General features: G+C 38.8%; 1 protein-coding gene across 1 annotated transcript in view; it reads left to right on the top strand.

Moving 5' to 3' along the window:
* ttn.1 (titin, tandem duplicate 1) overlaps nt 1–20,049 on the top strand; it is a gene marked incomplete at its 5' end in the record, with an annotated part of 234,322 nt that overhangs the window by 49,596 nt on the left and 164,677 nt on the right. Inside the window, 19 exons of the mRNA XM_080038532.1 lie at nt 4,536–4,826; nt 5,694–5,981; nt 6,717–6,827; nt 7,413–7,695; nt 8,272–8,455; nt 8,756–8,836; nt 9,461–9,728; nt 9,826–9,843; nt 10,320–10,529; nt 10,923–11,000; nt 11,094–11,120; nt 11,229–11,282; nt 12,133–12,186; nt 13,105–13,173; nt 13,655–13,723; nt 14,739–14,906; nt 16,062–16,892; nt 17,473–19,056; nt 19,938–20,021. Of these exons, the coding sequence (XP_079894658.1) occupies nt 4,536–4,826; nt 5,694–5,981; nt 6,717–6,827; nt 7,413–7,695; nt 8,272–8,455; nt 8,756–8,836; nt 9,461–9,728; nt 9,826–9,843; nt 10,320–10,529; nt 10,923–11,000; nt 11,094–11,120; nt 11,229–11,282; nt 12,133–12,186; nt 13,105–13,173; nt 13,655–13,723; nt 14,739–14,906; nt 16,062–16,892; nt 17,473–19,056; nt 19,938–20,021 (4,752 nt within the window). The remainder of the gene's footprint in view (nt 1–4,535; nt 4,827–5,693; nt 5,982–6,716; nt 6,828–7,412; nt 7,696–8,271; nt 8,456–8,755; nt 8,837–9,460; nt 9,729–9,825; nt 9,844–10,319; nt 10,530–10,922; nt 11,001–11,093; nt 11,121–11,228; nt 11,283–12,132; nt 12,187–13,104; nt 13,174–13,654; nt 13,724–14,738; nt 14,907–16,061; nt 16,893–17,472; nt 19,057–19,937; nt 20,022–20,049) is intronic.

Here is a 20,049-nt window from a genome sequence, read left to right as displayed (position 1 = left end):
CACCGCTATTGCTTCCTTCAGAACCTGTGCGCTTTGTCAAAAAGCTCCAGGACACATCCTACATTATGGGCGCTCCATTGAAACTGACGTGCACCTACAGCGGCAGCCAGAACGTGCACGCTAGCTGGATGAAGGACGGAAAGCCGATCTGGGCTTCCTACAAATACAACGTGAAGATCAGCGAGTCCTCGTGCGTTCTGGAAGTCCTCAATAGCGACCGAGCCGAAGCAGCGGGCTTGTATTCTTGTGAAGTTTCAAACGCAGCCGGTTCCGCCGTCTGCAACGCTTATGTCGTTTGTAAAACTTCCAAGAAAGGTATTAACATCCACAGCACTCTAACATCTCAATCGCTAAGGTTAACCACATCTCAATCGCTAAGGGTAACCATCAAACAATTGCTCATGCCAACCACCGGTCCAACGTTAAAGAGGAGCCCCTAAGTTCCAGTGTTATTTAAAGTAAAACAAAGGGAATAGGTACAATTGACAGATGTTAATGAGAAAGTTTAGGTTAACAAACATTTAAAATGTAAACAAAAGGCCTTTTTCTGGGGAGGAAATAATGGGTTCACAACTTTATATCATTGATTACTGGAGAAATGGAAGCGCTCTAAAGCCTTGGACTGGTAGTGTAGGCTATGATTGCCATAGAAAGCAGAAGTCCCATCATAGCCCCAGCCTCATCTAGACTTTACCATCTGCCTTTCTGAAAAGCTTTACAAGACAACTTAACTTTTTTAATTTTTTGGTTTATATTGTAGTATACACTATATTGAGTGGTATGCTATGATTGTAGATGTTTTCAGAAAGACAGATGGAAAAAGAAAACTCTACGCAAACCCTTTTTGCAACAGTCTGGGATTATGGTAGGACTCTCTATAGTCCACGTCACATATTTAAATTAAATTATTTTAATTGATTAACTAAAGCGACTACGAGGAACTTTCTAAATACTTGTGAAACCGTGTGATGATCAAAAACGACCTGTAACTGTAAAAGAGACCATCAGTGAAAATAATCATTAATATTGCCTTTGCTCTAGTCTGAATCCACGCCAACTCAGACCAAACAATTTACGGCAGGCAGACGGGAAAAGCCTGTGTTTATGAGCGCTACTAAATCAAAATTTACTTTGCTTCACCATGGTTATTACCATTATTATACTTTATGGCCATGCATCCTGCCGTCTCTCTTTCACTTGCTTCCTAAACAAATGCAGTCGCCGCCGGCACTCACTAGCAAAAATCATATTACGTCATAAAAACAATGCCGCATTTGTCCAAAGGGGGCACTACAATGAACAAAAACTAAAAAAAGTTCCTCGTAGCCACTTTAAATGTTACTTATCTTTGCTGCTGCTGGTTGCTTATCACCACCTACTGCCTCTAACAACTGCACTGCTTCTCACAGAACCTGCTCACTTCATCAGGAAGCTGGAAAACACCACGTTCACTGTCGGCAAACCACTGACGCTAAGAGTTGCGTTTGTCGGTAGCCAGAGAGTGAGTGTGAGTTGGAAGAAAGATGGCCGACCTATTTGGGCCTCGTATCAGTACAATATGAAGACCACAGACTGTAGCTGTGTTCTGGACGTCCTCAACAGCGACCGCGAGGAAGCCAAGGGACGGTACACGTGCGAAATTTCCAACGCACAAGCCTCTGATATCTGCCACGCTAATGTCCGACTAGGTAACACTAACCTTCAGCCCACTGCTTTAAAGCTGTACTATGTAATATTGTCAATTTAAAAAGTAGTTTTTATTATTTATGTCACTGGCCTTTTGTCCACAATAACCATTCTCCTCAAATTTGACTGTAACTAGCTTAGACTTCTTCTCTAAATACTATTTTGAGTCTACTGGCATTCGTGCCAGAATCGCGCAGGCACTTCGGAAGTGTAATGTGAACATCCGAAAATGTATTACTCCAAACAAACATGAAACCAAAAAAAGCGCTTTGGCTAATTGTTAATACATGGCAGAGCAGTCGATAAAGAGACAACAGATTCCAGTTACGTAGTACAGCTTTAAGTTATCACTATTTATATTGTGCATGATCCAAAACATTGCTAAAACACTGCTACGGTTAACTACTAATGCCACGCACATAGCTTTTCCAATAGTAACTTTTTCTTCCAGGTAAACCTTGCTCCATTCACATAGCCTCTCTTTCAACTTTCAACTTTCAACTTTCAACGCATGAAAACATCTATCTTGGGAAACCTTGGAATACCTTTGGATATTGCTACGGATATTGCGCACACATAGTAGTTCATCGTCCGCATACAAAGATCCGTGGTTCCCATGACTGATTTCAATATCACTTCTCTCAGAGCCCGTAAGGTTCGTCAAGAAGATGGATGACGTCAACCACGATTTGGGCAAACCTTTGAGGCTGGAGTGCAAGTACACTGGCAGCCAGAAGGTCCAAGTCACATGGAAGAAGGACAACAAGCTCATTTGGGCTTCGTACCAGTACAACGTCAAAACCACCGACCACTCCTGCGTTCTGGAGATCCTCTACAACGACAGAGCCACAGCCGCCGGAAAATACACTTGCGAAATTTCCAATGCCGAAGAAACTGCCACCTGCCACGCTAATGTTAAAATAGGTAACGCAAAATAACCCAAAACATGCAATCTTTACTCACTCCCCCATATCACTCATGCTAACCACCATTGTAGTCATTTATATTTTACTAACAAGAAGGCATTTGGCAACATCCGCCTTGGGAGAATCTGATTTACAATTACAATACAACTATAGAATTTTCTTTTTTTAAATAATGCAATCTGGACATACTTAGAAAAAAGTAACATGCTGGATTTCAAAAATGGTTAAATGACGTCTTGTTATAACCGAAACGACCGACATATTTTCTAAGCAATCATACTTATGCCAAATAATTTTATTTTAAACAAGATGTTGTACTTTTGCTCTGTTAGGAACAGGAATCATTCCTAATTTAAGCACATCTAAGACTGTGTGAATTTTGTGATGAAGCAGAGTATTTTTTATATTGTCCTTTTCATGAGGGGCTGAGAATTCCTTTGATATATAAAGTGTTGAAATGTGTTAGAGCACTGACGATGACAGGATGGAATGGTTGTTCAGAATTTAAAGCAGAGTTTGTATTGTCAAAAGCGTCTGCTCTCTTTGAATTGATATTGGTGTCTTTAAGGAGTCTTTTTGGGTGAGCATATTGTTTATGCATGACACAATAACACAATTCAATCTATCTATCTATCTATCTATCTATCTATCTATCTATCTATCTATCTATCTATCTATCTATCTATCTATCTATCTATCTATCTATCTATCTATCGATCTAAAAAGGTAGTTGGTTACGTTGATGGTGTGTTTCGTGTTGGTTGGTCTTGTGATAAGTCTTGGAAAAAAGATTTCCTAATATATTAGAGGAAATTCAGAGCATGTTTTAGTTGTTGTAAAAGTTTGGGTCAGATACATATTTGCTTGCTTGAAAAAGGGACCAAAATCCCTTGAGGTGTTTGAAAAAGCATGTTTTATTTAAATGATTGCCACAAACAAACCATACTTACCTTAGCCAGAAGCTGAAAACAGAGTTATATCCATTTGATTCTCAAATTCCCGACTGTCCGTGAATGTCACTCTACAAATCTTGGGGTCAGTAAGTAAAATAAATCCAAAGTTAGGCTAAACAAGCACAAATTCATCAAAATCCAACATGGATGATCAATCAAGATGCTGTAAAAGATTCTATTTTATGTTAATAATTTAATGAAAAATCAATGTCAATTTACATTATATGTTGAGCTTTGAGGGTCCTTGAAAGGGTTATTTTCTTGAATTTCACTTTTTAAAAGCTGTGCGAACCCTGGATATATTAGAGGTATTTCAGAACATATTTCACTTACGTTGTAAAGGTTGGGTCAGACACTTTTCTATGCTTAGAAAAGGGATTTCTAGACAAGTAGAAGGATGTGTTAACATGGTGCATATTGTGTATGTGTTTGCATTGTGTTGCAAGTTGTTTCTTTGTCGTCCTATGTGCTGTGCCTCTTTGTTTCATTTATACAAAGTTTTTAAAAAGTGCATGAATTTTACTCTCAAAAAGCTGTTTCAACCATGAAATATATAAGAGGTCTTCGAAAGCATGTTTTCAATGTTGTTAAGGTTGGGTCAGATACTTATTTGCTGGAAAAAGGGACTCATAGACAGGTTTTTTTATAATTATAATGCATTTTCTGTGTGTTTGCAATATGTTTCTTTGTAATGTCGTCTTGTGTGCTGTTGCTATTTGCTTTCCCTAATACATCGTTTAAGGCCCGTTGGCCACATTCCAAACCCTTTCCCTTTGTCACAATTGTGTTAATACTTGTATTGTGCATCTTCTGTATGTCTTTGCATTCTGTTACAGGTCAATGTCGTCTTAAATGTGCTGTGCCTTTTAACATCGTCAAAGGGCCCAGTGGCCTTGTCAATTCGAAACATTTCCCATTTCATCACAACATGGCCTAACTTTTTATTCTTCCTTCCCCCCCTTACGAACAGAGCGTAGAGTCCCTCCAGCATTCACCAAGAAACCTTCCGAGTCCATGGAGGATTCTGTGGGTAAGACGGTGAAGATGGAGGGTCGCGTGTCTGGCTCTCAGCCTCTCACCGTCACATGGTTCAAGGACAACAGCGAAATCTCCAACTCAGACAAATACGACGTGAGCTTTAAAAACAACATGGCGGTGCTCAGCGTGAGAGCTAACGCGAGCGCAGACAGCGGCGTTTACACCTGCGAGGCCGCCAACGAGGCCGGGAAGGCTTCATGCAATGTGTCACTCAAAATCGCAGGTATGGATGAGTGTGTATAGGTTTTTTGATAATTCCTCTTAAAACTGATCACGATTTGATTTGATGTTTTTTTAGTGTGAGAACTACAACCTTCCTGGAGACAGAACAGGAACTAAACAACTTGGATCCCTGTAAAGTTGTTGTCTTTGTAAAGCGCTTTGAGTGCGAGAAAAGCGCTATATAAATTAAATATATTATTATTATTATTATTATTATTATTATTATTATTATTATTATTATTATTATTATTATTATTATTATTATTATTATTATTATTATTATTATTAACAATATGTACTACCATTTCCACTGACCATGAAAACAAGGGAATATTCCGGCTTTAACGGACAGTGTAAATGGGACCGACACAGATAGATGTAACCGTTTGTTCCAGCAATTTTACTATTACAAAGGTAGTAGTAGTAATCCCGGATCCCTCTCTGTGTAAATTCATTTGTTGTATTCTGTATTGGTGGAACAGGGGTGAGTGAGACATTTTCAAGACATGTTCAAAAGTCCCACTGCCACTGGGTGAATTTAAAAATCTGATAGCTGCCAAAGAAAACAAGAAGCAACAATTTGAGTTTAGGTGAAATATTATCTGAGTGTATGTTCTACAAAACACGTTGCATACTTTATATGCAGGAATCTATTTTTTTTAAAAGAACTATCGATTCACATAATCTTTCCTTCAAATCTATTCAGATATTAACAGGTTCTTCTTGCAGGATTGAATAGAAAGAATTCAGTCCTCAATTCCTCTAAAATGTTCCGTCTGCAGAAAAGGCTCACATGTCTTTACCATTATATCATCATGAAATGTAAATACCCTAATCTTTTTATTCCCCCATTATCAACCTTTTAAAGAAACCGGCCAGGGTCCAAAGTTCGACATTCCTCTTGAGGCGATGTCCGTTGGCGAGGGCGAGAAGCTCAGTCTGAAATGCCACGTGATTGGTTCTCCTCCTCTCACTATCCAATGGATGAAAGACAGGCGGGAGCTTAAGTCTAGTGGAAACACTAAGATCACATACACTGCCGGTTCTCCTCTTCTTGAGGTCACTGGCATCTCTAAGACCGACGCTGGAGACTATCTGTGCAAGGCCACCAACGCAGCCGGCACTGGCTTCTGCAAGTCCAGGGTCACTGTCAAAGGTAATGTTGTCCTATGGAAAGACTTGTGATCATTTTTGCTATATATTTGATATCAGATCTTGATTTGTTCACTAGATAACTTGTCAAAGCCTATTTTGGACTATTTTTTACTATTTGGACTAGTGAGGTCCAAAATGATTTATGGTCATACTGGTAAGCATCTTTTTAACCTTATAAATTAAGTAGCTCTGGGGTGACTGTGGCTCAGGTGGTAGAGCGGGTCGGCCAATGATCGAAGTGTTGGCGGTTCGATCCCCGCCCTGCCACTTGTGTCATGGTTGTTGTGTCCATGGGCAAGACACTTCACCCACCTTGCCTCGTGTAAATGTCGATAGTAAGCCTGCAATTGGTGTATGAATGTGTGTGTGAATGGTAACGTGGGAATGGGAACAGGTCTCCCTTGCAAAAGAGTCTCTGGTCTCAATGGGATTTACCTGTATAAATAAAGGTTTAAAAAAAAGAGTAGTGAGACTCAAAAAAGAGTAAATAGTTAACTAGTAAAGTCAAAAAAGCTGTATGAAATCTAACTGGTAAGAAGCGTCTTTTGACTTTAATAGTTGTACTAGTGAGGGCCAACATGTCCACTAGTCATAATAGTAATCCTCCCTTTAACCATGATTCATTTTAAGTTAACTATTGAGGCTCAAAACGAGTCACAAGATTACTAGAACAGGCCAGTTTCTTGTGTCCTGATGTCGGTCAAACGCTGCAATGACCTCCATGATTTCTCTCTAGACAAAGGAGCTAAGATCACCCCCACAGAGTCCCCCGCTCCAGCTGCTCCAACCAAAAGACTTGACAACCTTTTCTTCATCGAGGAACCCAAGAGCACCTCGGTCACAGAGAGTAAGACCACTATTACCCTACTATTACTATCAACTGTAACTGTTCTAGTTAGGCCATATTGTACTTTTACCCATTACATTTTATTTCCAGCCACTCTACACCTCTGTCTAAAATGTTTCTCTTTACCAGCTTGTTGTGTATTTGATGTATTTGCATTGTATATTTTGTATGTATTATTTATTATAAATAAAGGTTAAATAAATAAAAATATTAGTAATGATAATAATAATAATATATATCCTGGTTTTATAAAGCGCCTTTCAAGAAAACGCAAGGACGCTTGAAAATTGTACACATCATTAATATTATCTCAGTGCTACCAGCATTTTCCACAGGACTGAGCTGTTCAATTTGTGACGCTTGGCAAAGATTATCAAGGCATTTCCGAATTGAATACATTTGAATCGATTACATTTATTCCAGGCTTATCAAAAATAATACAAAACAAAACAGGAAAATCTGGAGAGAAAAAAAAAGCTTCTTTTGAAATGCTTTTTTATGTAAAGCACTTTGAGTCGCCTTAGTGTACGAAATGTGCTGCAAAAAAAAACTAGCTTTCTAACTTGCTTTTTTTTATGTTCACAGAGGACACAGCCACTTTCATCGCTAAGATCGGCGGTGACCCCATCCCCAGTGTCAAGTGGATGAAGGGCAAATGGAGGCAGATCACTCCCGGTGGTCGCATCACCATCGAACACAAGGGACAAGACGCCAAGATGGAGATCAGAGAAGTTACCAAGTCCGACGCCGGTCAGTACAGATGTGTCGCCACCAACAAACACGGAGAGATCGAATGCAGCGCGGATATGGAAGTGTCCAAGAAGCAGGAGGTGGAAGGAGTGGGAGACCTAAGGACCAGACTGAAGAAGTGAGGCCATCGATTTGATTTGTTTTGATTTGATTTGATTTGATTTGATTTGATTTGATTTGATTCGATTCGATTCGATTCAATTCAATTCAGTTCAGTTCAGTTCAGTTTATTCAAGAAGGGGACAGTGCAAATGAATAAAACACATGATCATACATGAGTTAAAAATGCCAGAATTAGCCAATGGGGCTATCGATTTTGTTTATTTAGTTGTTGATTGAGACGATCAAAATGCATCGATAGATTTTATGACAGAGAAATTCTTGTATAACTACAGAGCCTGGGAGGTGACATGGATATTACTTTATTTAAACCTGCACGAGCGCTTTAGTAAAGGCAGCCACACTCTACATTACTTATAGTGTTGTCTAATAGCTGTACAGTTCACACTACACAACTTTCTTGCTTGTAATGATGCGTCTTGCATTGATCGCAAATCGGGCAGTGACGAATAATAGTGTCTACAAAATGGGATACATGCTTTTTTAAACTAAAAGTACGTCCAAACTTTATTCGTGTTGAAAAGAATATCCTCCTCTTCTCATTGTGTATTTCTTTTATTTTTTTACTTTTCAGGACTCCCTCAAAACAGAAGAGTCCCAAGAAAATAGAAGATGTCGATATTGTTGATTTGCTCAGAGGTAGAGACCCCAAAGAGTACGAGGCCATCCTGAGAGAACATGGAATCGTTGATTTCCGCGCCATCCTGGGGGCCATCGAGTTCCTGAAGAAAGAGAAGGAGATGGAGACTGGCAAAGTGGTGAGAGACTTTTATACAGCCACTAGAAATGATTATTATTATAATGAAAAAGATCAGATTTTTTGCGAGATCAGATGTAGCAGATACAGATGCTAGGTTACCAAAGGTCCCAATCAATCAATCAATCAATCAATCAATCAATCAATCAATCAATCAATCAATCAATCAATCAATATCCTTTGATTAACCAGGTAAAATTCATTGAGATTCAGATCTCTTTTCCAAAAATGACCCAGCCAAGAAGGCAGCATTACGATGATTGTTCCTTCCTGTTACTAACCGCGGTGTTTCCCGCTGTAGGAAACTGAGCGCGGCGGCAAAGTGGAAGAAGAAGATATGGCCCGACTCATCCAGTCACTGGAAGGACGCTCCGGCACAGAGGTAAGAATCAATCAATCAATCAATCAATCAATCAATCAATCAATCAATCAATCAATCAATCAATCAATCAATCACCTTTATTTTCACTCAAAAGACACTGACGTTTCCCTCATTGACAGTGACGACGGGCATACACAATAAACACAATTACAAGGATAACATATAATGAACAGAGACAACAGAAATAAAATAGTGGATACCTGGATACAATGGAGACCACCAACACTCACTATAACACTATCACATGACTATTTAATTTGAATATACAATGGTGGATTAGGGCAACTGTGAAAAAGAAGAAAAAGAAAGAAATATAAACTTTGGACATTAGTCAAATATTCTTCGAGAAAATAGTTAAATATTTTCTGAGATACATTTTTTTTATTATTCTTTTTTTATCATGTGAAAGTCAGATATTCTTTGAGAAAAAATTTTTTTTGGACAGAATTATGAAAAAAAAAATACATTTAAGTTTATATTGTTGCCATTTTTTAAACAAAGTTTGATATTCTTTAAGACAAATTTCTAAATATTCAACATTAAAATCAGATAATCTTCAAGAAAAATGTCTTTCCATATCATGTTGCATTGACGTCTGTATTAATCCATTTTCTAAATCTGCAGCCCGTCTCTGTAATGGAAGACGTCACCGACCAGACTTCACCGGAGAACAAAACAGCCACTTTCGAGTGCCAGATCAAGATCAACTATCCAGAGATCGCTCTCACGTGGTACAAGGGCACCCAGAAGCTAGACAATAACGACAAATATGAAATCAAAAGTGTAGACGATCGCCATACACTCAAGATCAAGAACTGCCAGTCCAAAGACCAAGGAAACTACCGCGTTGTCTGTGGACCTCACATCTCCAATGCTAAACTCACCGTTACAGGTTAGTCAGAGCTTCCAAGTCCTGACCGATGGACCTATATGTCTGTCTGTGCAATGTTCTCACCACACACTGCTTTATTTTATTATTTTATTATTAGGAGCCGATCGCAAGACAGGTAAGACTTGAAACTAACTCACACTGACCTCTTTGGACCCACTGGTTCATTTATTTATGTGTTTGTTGTGCGTGTCTTTCTTTCGTACTTATAATCTGAATCTTCATTCACTCAAAACTGGAGTCTTAAATCCTAAATATTAAGGTCAAATCAATGATCATAATGACTTCAAAACTAATTGTTCCTTCTTGTTAAACTGTTGTTGTTCTATGTGTCTATCTTACTAATTTTTATTCAGATCTTATGTGGGCCTTTTTGGACCAAAGAGTTGTATGGACTTTTTGAGACGGTCCCAAAACGCCTATTAACTCCAAACTGGAGTCTTAATACCTTGATATTAACATCAAATCAATAAGATAACAATGACTTCTGTATTGGAATTGGCCTCTTAAATATCTCTATGTACATGTATTTATTTGGTGTTTTTTGTTGTCCATTGTCTGTACTAGAAGTTAACTGTGACTGTCTGGTTTTAGCCGAACAAATTCAGTTCACAAAATGCATCCGAAACATCGAGGTGAACGAGCGACACTCTGCCACCTTCGAGTGCGAGTTATCCTTCGACAACGCCACGGTAACTTGGTACAAAGACTCATGGGAGCTCGGCGAGTGCCCCAAGTATAACTTCAGAACCGAGGGCCGACGCTGCTATATGACCATTCGCAACGTCACACCCAAAGACGAAGGTTTGTCCAAAAAATAGAGGCTGGAAACTTCTAACTTAAATACAGAATTAAAAAATACTTTGACAGAGAATACAAATTTTCTTTGTCAATTTACATTTTATTTTTTATAGCTTTAGTATTATTAGTCATTTATTTGGGTCCATATGAACAGTTCAGGTTAAAACAAATAAGTTCTAAACGTAAATACCAAACACAAGAATAATCAAACGGACCCTTTATATTTGTAAAATAATGTATATTTTTAAAAAGAAATTGTGAAAAAAAGCAACATTATTTGACACAATTTGATAAATGAAAGTGCCACTCATTTTGTTGTATTGCAGTTTCAGGCTATAGTGAGAGATAAAACAGTGAATCATGAGCGTTATTAAATAAATGTTTCCACTCGTACAGGCGTTTATTCAGTGATTGCTCGTCTGGAGCCGATGGGAGAAGCTCGGAGCACAGCTGAGCTATACCTGTCGGGAAAAGGTGTGTAAAATGTAAAAGGTGTTTCCTAAAACGGTCTCTAAAGTTTCACACAGTCGGCAGATTAATAAACGTTTGTGCCTTGTTCTTTCACAGAGGTTGTGTTAGGGAAGATTCCCCAGGGTGAGTATTTTAAAGAAACATAGTTAAAAAAATCAAAATCAAAATCAAATCTTTTGGTTTTATTTGGAAATTAACTTTAACATTGATTTTGTGGCTAAATACCTCCAGATGTCCCAGACACAGCGGTTCATGTTGCTGACGCAATGTCGATGGTAGTTAGAGGTGAGCTTGGGACTATTCCATAGATTTAAAAAACCCAACTTTAACTCTTAAAAACGTCGGCTTTTCATTCATAAATGTTTCCTTGTACCAAAAGATTCCTCTGAAATCTATCACTACGAAGAAAGAACGGAAGTGAAAGGTACAAACTATTAAGATTAAAGATTATCACAATCGTACTAACTCACGATCAGCACCTTTGACTTTTGCGTGACACGAGTTTCTTCATTTCATCCATCCACAACAAACCCTCCATCTTCACTATCATCTTCATCTTATAACTCTCATCCGAAATAACTGTGTGATCACTTTGAATTCGGTTAATATTATGTCATCCATCTTCCCTCATAATAACTTAAAAATCACAACAACTTCAGAAACAGCTTGAAATCACAATCATTTTATTTCATTCAAGTCATTTCACCTTTTAATAAAAAGGAGGGCGTCTGTGTGAAAAACCTAAGGTCTTAGATTAATCTCAAAGGTATAAGAATTCAATTCAATTAAAGTCTAGTCATTTTATAATTCCATTTTTTGAGATTTGGTCCTTAAATTTGGAGATAAAAGTCACTGAAATATGAGATTAAAATCTGACTTTAATGACAAACATATTCTAAATTTAAAATAATTTAAATAAATCTCAGAATTTAAATGTGAGTTTTCCTAACATTTTCAATTTTACATTTGTCAGAATCTGAATTCAAAACTATCAAATTTGAGAATTTAATACCAAAAAGATTTATTCATTGAGATTAATCCCAGAAGTCAAAGGTTTGTTTCACATTTCGTCTTCTGCAACCAAAAACCCAGAAGTTTGTATCTCTAAAAGCTGATTATCTTTAATGATCTTTAGCGTTTGAGAGATATGAAGAAGAGACGGTTTCTGTTCGCTACGCCTCCGTCACAGGTATCATATCATACATTATTCTCTTTCATAAAATATTGTAATATCTCCATCATAAAAAGAACAAACTGTCTCCGCTGTCTGTCTTGTCATCTGTCAGTCAGTATGTCTGTCTGTCTGTCTGTCTGTCTGTCAAATCTTTAACCATCATTCTATGGTCCATCTTCCAAGCCTGGTGAGACAATCATGATCTTGAAAAACTTTTAATTTGTTTCACTGCCGCAAATCAGTGTGGACTTTCTCCAATATCTTTGGGGAGGTACCCGGCCCGTCCGTGAGTGGAAGGCAGCCCCTGATTGGTTCATGTAGTCATCAATCTAGCCTCCAGTCAGACCGAACCCTCCACACTTTCTGTCCTTTAGTGGAAAGCAGCCCCTGATTGGTTCATGTAGTCATCAATCTAGCCTCCAGTCAGACCGGACCCTCCCCACTTTCTGTCTAAAGTAGAAGGCAGCCCCTGATTGGGTCAGGTAGTCGTCAAATCTAGCCTCCAGTCAGACCGCACGCTCCACACTTTCTGTCCGTTAGTGGAAGGCAGCCCCTGATTGGTTCATGTAGTCATCAATCTAGCCTCCAGTCAGACCAGACCCTCCCCACTTTCTGTCTAAAGTAGAAGGCAGCCCCTGATTGGTTCATGCTTGAGATTGGAGAAAGTCCAGTCTGATCTGTGGGAGAGAAAACAAATGTGAAGCTTGAGCGATCAAGCTGGTCTCACTTGGCTGCCATCTTTCTTCATTTATTGTTGTTTTATCTTTGTTTCATTCTCAATAACTTCATTGATTGGTTCTTCATTTTTCTTCATCGGTTGCTGTTATATATCTCTGTTCCATCCTTCATAACTGTCACAGACCTGCGACAGTCTTCTCAAATTCACACTCAGGTTGTTTTTGTCTCTAAGTTCACTTTTTTATCCTTCACCAGAAGAGAAAAAACCTGTTGAGGAAATAATTGAGCGGACTCAGGCTGACAAAAGAGGAGCCGGCCCTGAAGGTATAAAGGCTTTTTTAGCTTGTATACAACGCATTGATTACAACATAACTAAGTGAAAATGTAGCACATTTTGACTTGTAATCACACAATGCGTTGTTACACAGCTCATAGTTGCTGTATAAAGCTTTTGGCTGTGAGATAGTGAAGCAAAGATCGAGATGTTCGTCTCTTAAACGCTTGGTTTCCACGTTTAACGCCGCTCATAGAAGCTTTTTCTTTCTCCTAAGCTGTAGCTCTGTTTGTGCTCTTGAAGTGTTCTGGTTGTAGATCATCTCGTGTTCTGTTTGATCGCTCTTATTCTCGTCTGTATTACATGTTCCATTTTCTTAATTTTTAACTCTTCTTGACTCACCTCTATCTCTCTGTGATGCTCCAATTAACCTTCACTGCAAAACTTTAACCCTTTGGAGTGCACTAGACTTTAGAGTTGAGAGTTTGGTTCAGTCCTCGTTTTAATGTGAAATTTCTTGATTTTTCAAAGTTGCTGAGGGTAAAAAGAAAGTGGAGGAGAAACCCTCTGCAGAGCCTCCACGCCCAGCTCCGGTCCCAGGTATCTGATAAATACCAACTCTTATTTTAACACTTTATGTCTGAATATCTGTAATTACGTCTCATTTATGTTCTTTATGTCTTGGTTTTTTAACACCATTCTTGATCAGTCGAATTCTATGTTCCTTTCTTCATACATCAGACGTCTGTCACTCTTAAATTCTTGATGTTAGCATTGATCATTTATCGTGCTCAGAAAACTGAAATTCTTGATACTATTTTAAAGTACCCGAAGTAAAGAAGACTGAAGTCAAGTTTGTTGAGGAACCTCCAAAAGGTAAAACTCACCAAAGATCATTTTCTTAGAGTCTGTATCGGCTCATTTTCTTAACTCTTAACTCTTAACACAAAACATACAAAGGGATGAAAACCTTTTGTATGATGCACAATACATTTTCTGACATTTCTATTCTTTGCATCACACTATTTGCACATTTCTTAACTTCAATACATGTAAAAAGGCCAAAGGAATTTTTATATTTATCTTTTTACTTAATTTCACAATATTCACATATTTATTTAATTAGTTTTCACTTCTGTAATTTCTTAATATTTAATATTACAACAGTATTTTAATATACTATTTAAATGTATACATACAGCAGTATTTGCTTTAAACTTAAGCAACATTTGCACAATTTTAATTATTGATACATACTGCATATATTAAATCACAAACAAGTAATTATTTTGAACATTAGACTGCAAACTCTGTGTTAGAGTTAGCATGACAATTCACATTTAGGGTGAATCCGACAATATCTTCATAAGATCAAACTCTTAGGATGACCTTCACCTCTTAATGTTAATGTTGTGTAATGTTTTTCTGTTTCATGTGTACTTGTGTTCGTACAATGCGTGAATAGCATTGTTTTCTTGGCTTTCCGTCAGTTTATCTGTTATACATTTGTCTATTTATGTTTCATGTCTTATCGTTTCCTTCTCTTTGCTTCCTTAAAACAACTCTTAAAACTTGGTGTTGACTCACGGTAATATTTCTCTTTTAAACATTGAAGAACCCTCAGTTTACACCAAACCAGAACCTGAGCCACAGAAAGTGCCCGTTCCCACAAAGGTCCCTGAGCCTAAAGTGGAACATAAGAAACCGGCGGCACCGCAACCAAAAGTGCCCGAAATTAAGCCTGAACCAGTCAAGAAAACTCCAGAAGCCCGTAAACCGAAAGGTAAAGTAGTAGACACAACTTGAAAGACATATCTGCAGACAGTATGTCTTTCTTTTTGCTGTGATTCTACAGCGTGTATAACTCTTTAACATGTTTGTGTACATCTTGAATTATCCAAGATGTTCTTCAACGCTAACCTCTTGAGCTGGATCTTCTTAAGATTAACATTGTCTAATCTATTTGTAGATTAGCTTTAGGGTGTTAGGGTACAGCTCTATACAAACTAACTCTAGAGATGAATGGCATAGCTGTAGTGTATTAGTTATGAAGCTTACATCTTCTCAATAACCTTAAGTTAATGTTGAGTAAAGATGGAAAAACATTTAAATGTTTTCTAAAGTGCCAGCTGTTGCCAAACCAGAAGAACCAATCACTCCCAAGATTCCTCCACCGAAGACTGAAGTTGGTTTACCAAAAGGTACTGGAGACACAGTGTAATTCTTCATATTTAAACTCTTTGATATGTGTTGTCATTCATGTGATACAAATCAGTTAATGTTGTGTGTATTATGTGTTGTTTTACACTCGTTAGAGTGGACTGTCATGTTGAAGCCTTAGTATTTAGATACTGAACATAATTATAATGTTCTTTAAAGCGCCTGAGCTACCAAAGCCTGAAGAAGTTAAGCCAGCTGCACCCAAGGTTTCTCCCCCGACACCAGAACGTCTTCCACCTAAAGGTATTGGTCGTTGACTTTTGAAATCTTGAGTTGCCCTGTTTCATTTAATCTTGAATTCACTCGTTTAGAGTGTGATCTTTGATTCCGTGTTAGCCTCAACCTTTTCCTGAAGGTTAAACTATACGTAATGTTCTCTTAAGTGCAAGATGTTCCCAGACCAGAGAAACCTGTAGTTCAACCATCTGCACCCAAGGTTACTCCACCCAAGCCTGAAGCTGTTCCAACTAAAGGTACCGCAGATATGCTCTAAATAGGTTGCTTCACTGTTCTGTTCTATGTTTGTGTTCTTTCTGATCTTTAAAGTCTTACAAATTTTGCTTTTTAAGTATCTTATGGAAAGTAATCTTTCCAAAATATCTTCTATGAATATCTTTAAGCACTCGTTAGAGTGTGACTTGCACTTTTGTTTAATTTTCCAAAATATGGTTTAACAAGATAACCTTCTTATAAATAAATGTTCTTCAAGTTGTCTCAGAACCAAAGACTGCTGGCAAACCAGAGCCACAAGCACCAACATCTGTCTTTGAAAGAAAACCAGAAGAACCAAAGAAAGTTCCCGAAGTGCCAAAGAAGGCTCCTGAGGAACCGAAAAAGGTTCCAGAGGCGCCAAAGGTTCCCGAAGTGCCAAAGAAAGTAGTGGAAGCACCAAAGGTTTCTGACGTGCCAAAGAAGGCTCCAGAACAACCCAAGAAACTAGTAGAAGAAACACCAAAGAAGGTTCTAGCAGAGCCGAAAAAGGTTCCTGAGGCACCAAAGGTTCCTGAAGTGCCAAGTAAGGTTCTTGATTTACCAAAGAAGGCCCCTGAAGAACCGAAAAAGGTTTCAGAGGCACCAAAGAAGATTCCAGAAGCACCAAAGGTCCCTGAAGTGCCAAAGAAGGTTCTTGAAGCACCAAAGAAGGCTCCCGAGGAACCGAAAAAGGTTCCAGAAGCACCAAAGGTTCCTGAAGTGCCAAAGAAGGTTCTTGAAGCACCAAAGAAGGCTCCTGAGGAACCCAAGAAAGTAATAGAAGAAACACCAAAGAAGGTGCTAGCAGAGCCGAAAAAGATTCCAGAGGCACAGAAGAAAGTTCTTGAAGTGCCAAAGAAAGTAGTAGAAGCTCCAAAGGTTCCTGAAGCGCCGAAGAAGGTTCCTGAGGTGGCAGAGAAGGTTCCAGAAGCACCAAAGGTCCCTGAAGTGCCAAAGAAGGTTCTTGCAGAACCGAAAAAGGCTCCAGTGGCACAGAAAGTGGTTGTAGAACGACCAGTTGAGCCGAAGAAAAGTCCAGAAGCTCCTAAATTGGTAACAAAGGAACCAGTGCTGCAAGGTACAAGTTTGAACATCTTATTATCTTATTAATCCCTTCTCATCTTGATCTCTTGAACTCACTATTTTATTGTGAGGTGCATTTAGCTTAATCGTCAAAGGTTTTGTCTTGTGTGTTGACTGTTTGCTACATCATATCACTTATCACAACAGTAAAACAGAGGGAAATACAACAGGAAACCACAGAACTAGCTAAAGCTAAGCTAGAGCCGGCTACACCCATCACAGGTTTACTCATAATCAGTAAGATTTTGCCAAATTTTCATATTGATTCAAACATTTCTTAAAATGTTTAACACAAAAACAATTGTTTTAATGTCAGTAATCACCTTGCAAAGTTTAGTGATGATATCTATAAGATAAAAAATGTTCCTTATTCACCTGACTGAAACTGCACAGGCCTCTATTCATAATACTGGCAGTTTAGAAGTGAAATGAGACTCACAGTTTATATATACCACACTGAACACTGTACTTTAGTGTCTTGATGGTTTTTGTCTTTGTACTCTTTTTTTCTTGGTCACCGCTCCACGGTGCAAATCTTCAATCTTGGGTGATATCTAAAAATAAAATGTCCCCAGTTCCTCTGAAGACTGATCTTAAGCAAACAACAGCAGAGCTTAAAGACGACAGGGACTCTTCTCTAAAGAGGGATCGTGGGGAAATGATTCCTTTTGTAGAAGAGGTTGGGAAAAGGGAAGAGGAAGTCAGGACGTTTGAAAGAAGAGTGGAGCTCAGAGAGTCAGTTGTGAGCGAAGAAAGAACTTTGAAAATGGAGATACGACAAGAAATGGTTCTTGCAAAGAGGGAGGATGAGGTTTCTACTTACAGTGAAGATGCTGAGCTACCAGAGGACATTGAGCCAGCATACACTGAATATGAAGCTGACACTGAACCTCAAGATGAAGAAGACTTTTATCAAGAGGAAGAGACAGAACAAAAGTCATTGAGATCTGTCTCTACACCTCCAAAGGAAGATGTCACGCCTCCATCTGTAATTACAAGTCTTTCCAAGAAAGAAATTGCTGTGGTCACATCCAAGGAAGAGGTGATATCTTACAAGAAAACTCTCCAAGAAAAGAAACTGAAGGAGGATGATATTTCCTCAACTTATACCAAGCAAAAGGAGGTTACTGAATCATTTGTATCAGTGAAGGAATTGAAAGAAGAAACTGTGACTTCAATGGAGGATCTTGTTCAATCCAAAATCTCTGCACCAAAGAAGCCCAAAGTACAAATTATTAGTCCTAAGAAGAAAGAAGTTTCTGGATTCAAATCCAAAGAAGAGGTACCTGAAGAAAAGAAGCTCAAGGAAGCTGATATTCCTTCATCTTATACCAAGCAGAAAGAAGTTACTGAATCAATCTTATCACTGAAGAAATTGAAAGAAGAAACTGTCACTCCAATGGAAGATCTTGTTAAACCTGAAATCTCTGAACTAAAGAAGCCAGAAGTACTGAAAGAAGTCACTCTTTTGAAACAGGCTGTTGAAGTGGAAGAAGCCCCATCTGAAAGAGCCATACCTCCTCCAGAAAGCGTTTCCCGTCCCTCCGAACAAGCCTTACCCAAATGTATCCCCCCAACCACTCCTGTCAAAACTGTTCCTCCCACAAAAGTAGAAGTAACTACTCCTAAAAAGATGGAGACTCCAAGGCAAGAAACCACCAAAACTCCCAAAGTTATTGGAAAACTGTATCATGAAGATAAAGTATCGCCAGAAGAACTCTCTTTGGTAGAAGTACTGAAATCTGCCTCAGCGAGAAGGGAAGTGGCCCCTCCAGTTTCGTTCAAGATTCCATCACCTGAGAAGGTAATCTGTCTCGAGGAAGAAATTCCACCAACAAAACAAGCTGTTCTGCCTCCAAAAGCTACCTCTCAGGCACTACCCAAAGCAGTTGTTTCTCTTAAAGAAGACGCTCCCCTTGAGGAAAAGACTCTTCCCACGAAAACTATCGCTAAGGATAAGGTTGCTCCAACTCAGACATCTCAAGATGCACCACTAAAGAAACCTCAAGAAGAAATTCTTACTTCCAAGAAACTGACTTCTCCCACACCAAAAATAACTTCCCCCTCTTCTGAAGAAGTACTCACCACCACAACTAAACCTCCACCACCAAGAGAAGATGACAAGAAAGTAAAGATTGAACAACAAACTCTTCAGAAAGGTATTTCTTTTTTGAGCCGCACAGGCTTGTGATCGCCTTAAGATCAACCCTCTTTTAAGATTTACATCCCAGATTTTCTGTACTCACACATCATCTAATTATGGTCAAACATACTCTACCAATTGTCATAAATAATACAAATAGATTCTTCATCACACTGTGACAGTCAACTGTTTGTCCATTGTCTTCTTAACATGTATGTTGTGTCAGTACTCTACAAGGTACGCCATGTACTAAGGAATCCATCTTGGTCTATTAACCTCTTCCATGAGCATTTCCATCATCAGTTGACCTTTCACATCTTCCATCCTGTCTCTTCTTATACCTCTTTGTGTTTGTCTAAATCATCTTGGGTTGGCACTAAATCTTAATTGGCCATGTTTTGTTCTTGGTCGTGATCTTGGTGTTTTGTATTCCCAAAGTATCTCCCCCAGTGGAGAAGAAACCTTCTCCACCGGCACCAAAGCCTTCACCCCCTCCTCCTCCTCCTCCCACTGCAGGTATTCTGTTTTGTTTGTACGTTTCGTTTGTTTGCCTTCTCATCTAGAGTCGGCCGTGTTGTTGTACCTGTTGTCCATGTGTTTGTTTGAGATGCTCTTATTCAGAGGCGGACTTATCATAAGGCAAATGTAGGCAATTGCCTTGGGCACAAAGCCACCAAGGGGCCAAGGCATAACCAAGAATTTAAGTTACACATAGTAGGAAAAAAGGATTACAAAAGTCTGTGAATGTGGGAGGGCCCCATACCTGCATTTGCCAACTACCCAAATGACTAAATCCGCCCCTGCTCTTATTCTCTCACTTGTCTTACTTGTTGTTTTGTTGACCAAGCGTTGTGTGTTCTCTTGGATGTGACCTTGGCATCTTGTATTCCCTTAAAGTATCTCCCCCAGAGGAGAAGAAGCCATCCGCTCCTACACCAAAGCCCTCTGCTCCTCGTCCAGAGAAAGTAGCTCCCCCTACAGGTAGTTTCTTACCTAGCTTCTGTCTCTT

This window comes from Ammodytes marinus (assembly GCF_949987685.1).
Source record: "Ammodytes marinus genome assembly, chromosome: 12".
In the NCBI taxonomy this organism is placed as follows: domain Eukaryota; kingdom Metazoa; phylum Chordata; class Actinopteri; order Uranoscopiformes; family Ammodytidae; genus Ammodytes; species Ammodytes marinus.
This window is presented reverse-complemented; position numbering and strand designations above follow the sequence as displayed.